This window comes from Tetrao urogallus (genome assembly GCF_951394365.1).
Source record: "Tetrao urogallus genome assembly, chromosome: 1".
NCBI classification, from domain to species: domain Eukaryota; kingdom Metazoa; phylum Chordata; class Aves; order Galliformes; family Phasianidae; genus Tetrao; species Tetrao urogallus.
In genome coordinates this window covers 102,433,712-102,442,407 of record NC_136813.1, presented here as the reverse complement: position 1 = coordinate 102,442,407, position 8,696 = coordinate 102,433,712, and the positions used below count along the sequence as shown (strand labels likewise).

The following is an 8,696-nucleotide window of genomic DNA, read 5'->3' as shown; positions in this document are numbered from 1 at the left end:
GCTAACACTGTAGCCCTGATATAGAAGACCACCAAATTTCAAGCACTACTTGTACTTAGTGAAGCTAAGTGGGCTGTCACCTGCCACTTCTCTGTCCTCCTTTTTATTTTGCATAGTTTCCAGGAGGATATGTTCCATGATCTTGCCAGGCAGATATATGAGACTGACTGGCCTCTAGCTCCTTGTTTTCCATTTTTGCTTGTTTTCCATTTTTTCCCTTTTTATTGAATGACATTATACTTTCCCTTTTCTAATGGGAGCTTTGCCACACTGACATGATTTCTCAGATACGATAGATAGTGGATCAGCAACTTCATCTGCCAGTTCTCTCAGGACCTGTGGATTCATCTCATCTGGTCTCTTGGACTTGTGTAACTTCAAGTTCCTTAGATGGTCTCAAATCTGTTCTTCTCCTATAGTGGTCAGTTCTTCATTTTCCCAGTCCCTTGGCTTTGCCTTCTGTGACATGGACAGTGTGGTGAGGGCACTTGCTGATGAAGATTGAGGCAAGAAGTTGATGAATACCTCAGCCTTCTCCATATCTCAGATTACCAGATCTCCTGTTTCCTTCTGGAGAAGGCCCACATTTTCTCTTGTCTTCCTTTTTAACGCTGATGTGCTTAAAGAAGCCCTTCCATTGTCTTTGATGTCCTGGCCAGATTTAATCCCATCAGTGCTTCAGTTTTCCCAACCTGATCTCTGGCTGCTCAGAGAATTTCTCCATATTCCTCCCAGGCTACCTGTCCTTGGTTCTTTGTAGGCTTTATTTTTATATTTGGGCCTTTTTTACTCCCAGGGCTTTATCTCATGGAAAACTATCAAACAGATCCCTGAAGAGGCCAAGGTTTGCTCTCCTGAAGTCCAAGGTAGTGAGTTTACTGTGCACTGCCTCTATGAAACAAACTTCTTTCTGAAGAAAATATAGTCTGTTTCAGATCTAGTTCGATGTTCCATGCTCTCCATGTCCAGTCTTCTTTGTAGACCTTTGGTTTAATGGTCTTTACCCCTTTCTTTCAGACACTACTTTTGTGTTACAAAAGCAGTCCTGATTTCCAGCACTTCCCTGATGGCTGAGAGGATCAAGTGCTCTTCTTGTTCTCTCATGCTCTATCTTTTCCTCTCCGTCACCATCTCAACTACTTCCTTCTGGAGTACCAACACTACAGGAATTCTCATTTGCCATCATTACTTAGACTACTTTCTGTACTTGTGCATGGGGAGGAGGCCTTAGTTAGCTGGAGAACCTGATGCAGAGCTCAGCATTGCCTTTTTTCAGGAAGCCAGTTGAAGGCATCATGTGTTTTTATCCAAACTACCAATGTCCAGCAAGCTCACAGTTCCCATATTAAAGGTTCTGCACCATAATGACAGCAAAAAATACACTCAGATAATTCAGAAAGAAGTTACGTGTATCCAAAGATGAGTGACTTGAATATCACTGCACTGGAACAGGCTGCCCAGTGAGGTGATGGAGTCTCCTACAATCATCTGCATGCTTTTCTATATCTCTATATCCCTACTTACTGTAGGGAACTGCTTTAGTAGGGGGTAGGACTCAACGATCTCTAGAGATTCTTCCCAACACCTAAAATTTTGTGAGTTTGTGATTTCTGCATCAGCTACATCTTGCAAAGTATTCCGCAACTTGCCAGAAAGTGTTTGCTATTTGGATTGTGTTTGCAAATGGAGTATAGGAGGTTAATGGGGAATGCATCTGCCAGTAGCTGGATGTAATTTAAAGATGGACTGTAGCCATGTAGTTACATACCAGATTTGGGTTTTGGCTCATTTTATTAGAGATAGAGCCCAGGAAAGGGATTCAGCCAGAGTTGTTTTTCAAAAGGACAGTTTCAGTCTAAAAAGAGACAGGCAGTTAAACATCAGAACCATTTGGTTGCTGTGATACAGCAGTTTGCAGGCACTCTTTAGAGATGTTAACCACAGGTTGTATTAGTTAGTCCTCTGTCTTTAACTGCTCCCCAAAGAGAGGATAAGGGTGGCAGTGATGACCATTCACTCGCATACCTATCCTAGTTTATCTCAGCAGTATATAGCAAAACAAAGCAAGAGAGGAATTCCTTACTCTTCCTTACCATCTTTTTTCCTCTTGTTGAACAAATGGAGCCTGTTCTTAATCACCGCGTGTTCTTGGGCCCTGTATCATCTTCTCTGTGTGTCCTCTTGCCAGGAAGCTTCTTCCAATGCTTTATATAGCACAAGCTGAAAAACGTCATGCACCAGATCTCTAATAGTTCTCTATTAAGAGAGTGATTTATTAAGGTGTTCAGAATATGACCTTCATTCCAACTATATGCATAGAGATTGATTTTCTTTTGTCTCTCTAAAGTGGTCCCTCTTGCCACATTTTCTTATTTTCCATCCCTCATTTATCCTCTAGCTCACTGAAATCAAGTCTGAGAAGCATTCTTTCTGCCTCAAGTTGCGCTTTGGATAGAGGTGCTGCGCAACTCATTTTAAAGCAGTTTGGGAAGACTACTGTTGAAGTAAGGCTCTGCATTTCCTTGGGCACAAATGCCCAGAAATGCTGAAGAGAGACCTCAAACGACTAGTTTGAAGATACAAAATTTTGTGGCCCTCAAATAATAGTATCTCTTTCAAATGACAGCTCTTCTAGAAACAGGGATCTCCCAGAGCTGTTCTGAGGAATTAATTTCAGTAATGTTTTTGTGCAAAGAAGGAGGAGAGCCACTTCTCATTTGTCACTTCATAAGCCTGGTACTGGTATCATTGTTTAGCGTATCTTGCTTCCCATAATCATCTTTTTCTTCAGAGTGGGGCATCAAGAGCATGTTCTGAGCAGTTAATACAGAAAAACTACCAAAACAGCACATCAGAATAAAGCAATATGCTTTGCCTCACAATCAAATCTTTTTGCAGTTCATTGTATTGTAGATTAGTGAACATGAGATTTTCCTCTTCTGTGGGCTCTCCAACATTTTTGCAGATGGCTGTGCCTGAGGTAACATTCTTGTTTGCTGGGCTGCTGGAATTTGGCTACACTCCTTAACAAAACAGTTTGTTTTGGACATTTTTGATGTATGTACAAAGTGCATTTAGAGGATAAATTAAGCAGAACAAGGGCACTGGAAGTCTAGGTCATAAAACAAGTCTTTCTCAGCTTTGGTTAATACTGAGTGATGATCTAGTTTTCCCATACCGCTTCTTTTTCCTGCTGAAAGATGTCAAAGACCAGACTAAAGTACCTAAGAATGTCAAATACAGATGTGATGCCCCAGTGATCGCCAGTGCTGGAAATCAGCAGCAAGATTCAATTGTTGGATCTGGGTGTAAGTAGCAAATTAGTTTAATTAGTTCTGCCACCATCAGAGATGCGGATGCTCCCTTTTCACCTCTCACAGCATGACACCTAAAGACTGGCAAGTGGAGGCATGCAGAGCTGTGCTGAATGACAGCAGATCAGCAGAGATGCTCCAGTCCCCGCTTAACCACGCAAACTCCCCTTTATGCATGTATTAGGTTTTCACTGCCTGTTGCCTGCCCTTCTCCCCCCTCTGCTTTTTCATGTTCAGTGGATTCTCCTCTCTGTGTCTCTGCCTCTTTTTCTCTATTTTTTTCTCTCTATTGTTCCCCACGTCACCAACTGTCACTCACTTCATAAAGCCGTCTGGCTCGGAGCTTAAATATTGCACGGCAACTAAAACCTGCCATCAGAGCCAATTCAGTCATATCTGTTCAGTCGTGCGACAAGATTGGGACTTTTAGGGTAGGGAAGGAGAGAGACAAAAGTTCACTCTTCACTGCAGAGTGCCAAGAGAGGAGGGGGACACAATTCTTCGGTGGAACCTTTCCCAGTGGCAAGTTACTTGCTCAACGTCCTTAATCTTTAGAGCCTTTCTTGCTGGTAGCGTGCTCAGATTGCAGCATCTGGAACTGCTGGGTGGGGGTTTGCAGTAAGCCCGTGCAAGTTAGGGACATAATTAGTCTGTCAACTCTGAGTGAGCTTAGGCAGTCTTTTCTTTTCCTCATGACAGGCAATTTAAGGGAAGAGGGGAATGCCTAAATTTATTGCTTTCCTCCTCCTTTCTTTTTTTTTTTTTTCTTTTCTGTGCGACTGGAAGAGCTGTGATTGCAGGTGGAGTTTGAATTGGCTATACTACTCTTCTCCAGTCCACCCCAAATTTTTCCTTGCCGCTGAAGAACCCAGTGAGCAACCCTGGGCCACCTCTCTTGTAGAAAATAGATTGGCCGTGACAGAGTTTTGAAAAATGTGACTAGTTCAGAAGTGATCATAGAAAGAGTTTTGTCAGAGGTAGAAAGCTGGAAGTGAAGCATCTGGTGGAGTTAGGAAACACGTTTCTCTTTTACAGTGAGTTTTCTGTGTGATAAGGTTTATCATGTCTAGAATGACACTCTTACATGCAATGGAAATGATGAACTGATGGCTGTGGATGTCGTGTGATTCACAAAGAAAGAAAGGGATGTAGTAAACTGTGGTGTTTGGGGGACAATGGAGCTAATATTGTATATAGTGATGTTTTCTATGGAGTTGCACATGATTGGTTAATGGCTGATATATTCCGTTCTGTGAATTTGCAGAAAGAGAATGTTTAAATCAGTTTAGATGTATGTAAACAGCATAATCTCCTGCTAGACTTGTTAATGTAAGTGCTGACATTAACACACTTCTTTACACAACTTTAATGACTGACAAAGTAGCAATTTTCTTTGGTGATTAAATTGTATGTCTGCCACTTCTGCATGCAAGGAGTTTGTGCAAACTGAAGAGCTGCATTCTGCTCTTTATTTTTTAACATAGATGTCTGGGCTTAACATTTTACAGCGCTTGAAGATGAGAATAATGAGTCCAACTTGTTTTAGAAAAATCACATCACAAAGATTTTTTGGTTGAAAATTTGTAAAATCCCCAGACTCAGAACTCTCGATATTTTGTGTGTTGATCTATGTGTGAATATGTACGCATGGTATTTGAAACAGACTGGTACACATCGGTGTGTCGTAACATATGGCATTACAAATATGTCCCAGTGCTATCTGAAGGAAGGAGGGAAGTTGAGATACTCAGATTTCCATGCTGATGGCTGTACATTCTCCCAGCAACTGTATATGCGTGTCCGCATCTAGAAAACTATAGCTGGAGGTAGCATCTGAGAGATGAACTCTTAGATCCCTGTGAACAGCTATTTTATGATTAATGTTACCTGTTTTTCTTGATATTGTCCACAAGTTAATCTTTTTGGATCACTGTAATATTTCACATTCCTCAGAGTCTTTGTACTGCTGCAGTACGTTACATCAGCCAGTCCCAAACAAGTTTCCTCTTCTCTTGTTTTCCTGTACCTGACATTATACACTGGGAAGTTTTGGATATGCAGGATGAAGTCTTGGCCAGGAATAATCTCTTATCATGCAAAAATATTGAGAGATGTAATGTTTGACCTGCAGTACTTGAAAATTAACTGCTTCATTAGCTTTCCAGCAGGATATCTACAGCTGGCTTACAGCTTTGTGTTAGCCTGAGATAGTAGCACTGATGTTTTACAGAGAGAAACTAGTGTCTGAGGTCCCAATGACAGACGCTCATGTTTCTCTCCAGGTTGGTTCCAATGCCAGTGAGGCAGCTGACTTCAGAATTGCATACAATAACTCCTATAACACAAAATAATTTTATTGTATAGAAAAACTAGTATATATGGTAGTTATTAATCTTACGAAGTATTACTAACGTAGTAATAGTGTTACTATTGCTAGTATTACCTAACACGATGATTCCTAGTTAGACTTACTATATGCAACTATAGAAAGCCCGTATTTGTTATACGTGCAAGGTGGGCACCAATTCAAGATCTGTTTGACCCCTGCACAGTTCTGCTGAAGTTTCACTCATTATAACCACTGCAGCTCTGCGTGCTGATAAATATGTTCTACTGTACTGCTGGCAAAGTGTTTGTACGTGTATAAAATCTAAGCAGGCACACACAACAGAGCTTAGAAGAGACCACAGAAGACTACTATCTGGAAAAGGAGTTAAATACACTCCTTGGCTCAAAAGTAATTGCTCATTTAGAGCCAGGGAAGAATGATTTTGGCAAGTGGTTTGCTCTGGCTTTCCAACGTATCTCCTGCTAATAAATCATTGCAATCAGAGCAAAGAAGCAAGCAATCTTCTTTCTGTTCTCAAAGCGTATTAGAGAAATACTAGTTGAAAGTAACAAGCATCAGTGGGAAAATGTGAAGTCTTTTAAATTTAGCATAATTTGTCGTCATTCTCTCTTTCTTTTTTCTTTCCTTAGACAGTAAGAAATGGGTGACTGGAGTTTCTTGGGGAACATTTTAGAGCAGGTGAATGAGCAGTCCACTGTCATCGGGAGAGTTTGGCTCACAGTGCTCTTCATTTTCCGCATCCTGATCCTGGGAACAGCTGCTGAACTCGTATGGGGAGATGAACAGTCAGACTTTGTGTGCAACACCCAGCAACCTGGTTGTGAGAACGTCTGCTATGATGAGGCCTTCCCCATCTCCCACATCCGGCTCTGGGTCCTACAGATCATTTTTGTATCCACGCCTTCACTAGTGTACTTTGGGCATGCAGTGCACCATGTCCGCATGGAGGAGAAGAGAAAAGAGAGGGAGGAAGCTGAGAGGCGTCAGCAAGCCGAGGTGGATGAAGAGAAGCTGCCCCTAGCTCCAAATCAAAACAAGGGCAACAACCCAGATGGGACCAAGAAGTTTCGCCTGGAGGGGACTCTCCTGAGAACATACATCTTCCACATCATTTTCAAAACTCTCTTTGAAGTGGGATTCATAGTTGGCCAGTATTTCCTGTATGGCTTCCGCATTCTCCCCCTTTACCGCTGTGGGCGGTGGCCCTGTCCCAATCTAGTGGACTGTTTTGTCTCCAGGCCTACAGAGAAGACTATCTTTATTATGTTCATGCTCGTGGTGGCTTCTGTGTCCCTATTCCTCAACCTGGTGGAGATCAGTCACTTGATCCTGAAAAGGATCCGGAGGGCTCTAAGAAGACCAGCAGAAGAGCAAATGAGGGAGGTGCCAGAGAAGCCCCTGCATGCTATTGCAGTGTCCTCCATCCCGAAGGCCAAAGGCTACAAGCTGCTAGAAGAAGAAAAGCCAGTGTCCCACTATTTCCCTCTCACGGAAGTAGGGGTTGAGCCCAGTCCCCTTCCATCGGCCTTCAATGAGTTTGAGGAGAAGATCAGAATGGGGCCATTGGAAGATCTCTCCAGGGCATTCGACGAGAGGTTGCCATCGTATGCACAAGCAAAGGAACCGGAAGAGGAGAAGGTAAGAGCAGAGGAGGAAGAGGAACAAGAGGAACAGCCAGCACCTCAGGAAGAGCCAGGGGTGAAGAAAGCAGAGGAGGAGGTGGTGAGCGATGAAGTGGAAGGGCCTTCAGCACCTGCTGAACTTGCCTCTGATGTGAGATCCCTCAGCAGGCTAAGCAAAGCCAGCAGCCGGGCCAGGTCAGACGATTTGACTGTATGAGGATGCAGGATATGAGGAGCATAAGAAAAGAAGAAAAAGAAAAGGAGAGAGAAAGAAGCAGAAGAATTTTAAGCAAAGTGCTAAAATGATCGTTTAAATATTATTTCATCTTGAGATTCTCAACTGGAAAGGTACTATTGTGGTAACTGTGCCTTATTTGCCCTATATGTCCATTTGAAAAGGAACATTTTCCGTTTCCACATGCCAGCTCATTTCTTACAGTAATATCTACATTGTCCACATAACTGATGTGTTTTAAAACCTAATGTGGCAGTGAAACCCAGATGTCACCACTGTGAATGTACTTACTGGAAGCTTCGTGTTCCACATTTCCTTAGGAATGTGGGGAGGATCTGTCTCATGAGCCATCTAAGGGGGAGGCTAATAAACAACCGTACCTACTATTTCTTTTTCTGTTTTCACCTATGGCATGCTGAGCAGATCTCCCCTTCGCTGTTGGCATGGATTTGCAATTATTTAATTCACAAGGTGAATTCTGTGTTTGGCATTGACACCAAAACAGTAAGCACTATTTTCCCTCTTTATTGAGAAAGCAAAGACCAGAAATATCTATGATTTCTCTGTGAATGTAAATTTGAGTTAGGTAAAAATATTTTATTTTCCCTTTGTCAAAAATATTTTTGCTCTTTTAGTGACATTGACAGTGGGCAAGGTTAACTCTAGCTGTCTTCTAGGACTTAGCAGATGCTCACAGATGGATTATTTGTTCCCAAGAGAGTTATCCAGCTCCAAGCTGAGCACTTCCAGCACTGGAAAGAAAAAAAATCAAGTTATATTTTTACTTATAATCCAGTGACGTAAAGATCTGAAACTCAATTTAGCGAAGCAAGTGTGGAAGGGTTTCTGTGAAAGAAAGAACAGCTACAGTTCCCAGAGCATGAAACCAAATACAAGCCTTCACAGCATGATCCTGACATGTGCTCAGTTCCTGGAGCCCCAAGACTTACAGGCACTCAGCAAATCTCAGGTACAGCACCCTGAAGGCACCTGTGAATCTAAACCACAGGTAACTATGTGACTCTGAAACAAAACTGGTTGTTCAAGTTTGAAAAGTCTGAAATGATAATTCTGACATGTTTTGTTTTTAATTTGACAGACGGGAGCCATCCAATGGCCTACTTTGCTATTAAATGCCAAAGTCTCAAATAAAACAAGGCCTTTCAAAAGATCTT

General features: G+C 42.2%; 1 protein-coding gene across 1 annotated transcript; it reads left to right on the top strand.

Annotated features, from left to right (window-relative positions):
- Nucleotides 1-6,303: 6,303 nt before the first annotated feature.
- GJA8 (gap junction protein alpha 8) lies at nt 6,304-7,503 on the top strand (the record flags this gene model as incomplete). The annotated part of the gene is made up of 1 exon (XM_079537696.1): nt 6,304-7,503. The coding sequence occupies one exon, from the start codon at nt 6,304-6,306 to the stop codon at nt 7,501-7,503; it is 1,200 nt and encodes a 399-aa protein (XP_079393822.1).
- Between the last annotated feature and the right edge of the window lie 1,193 nt (nt 7,504-8,696).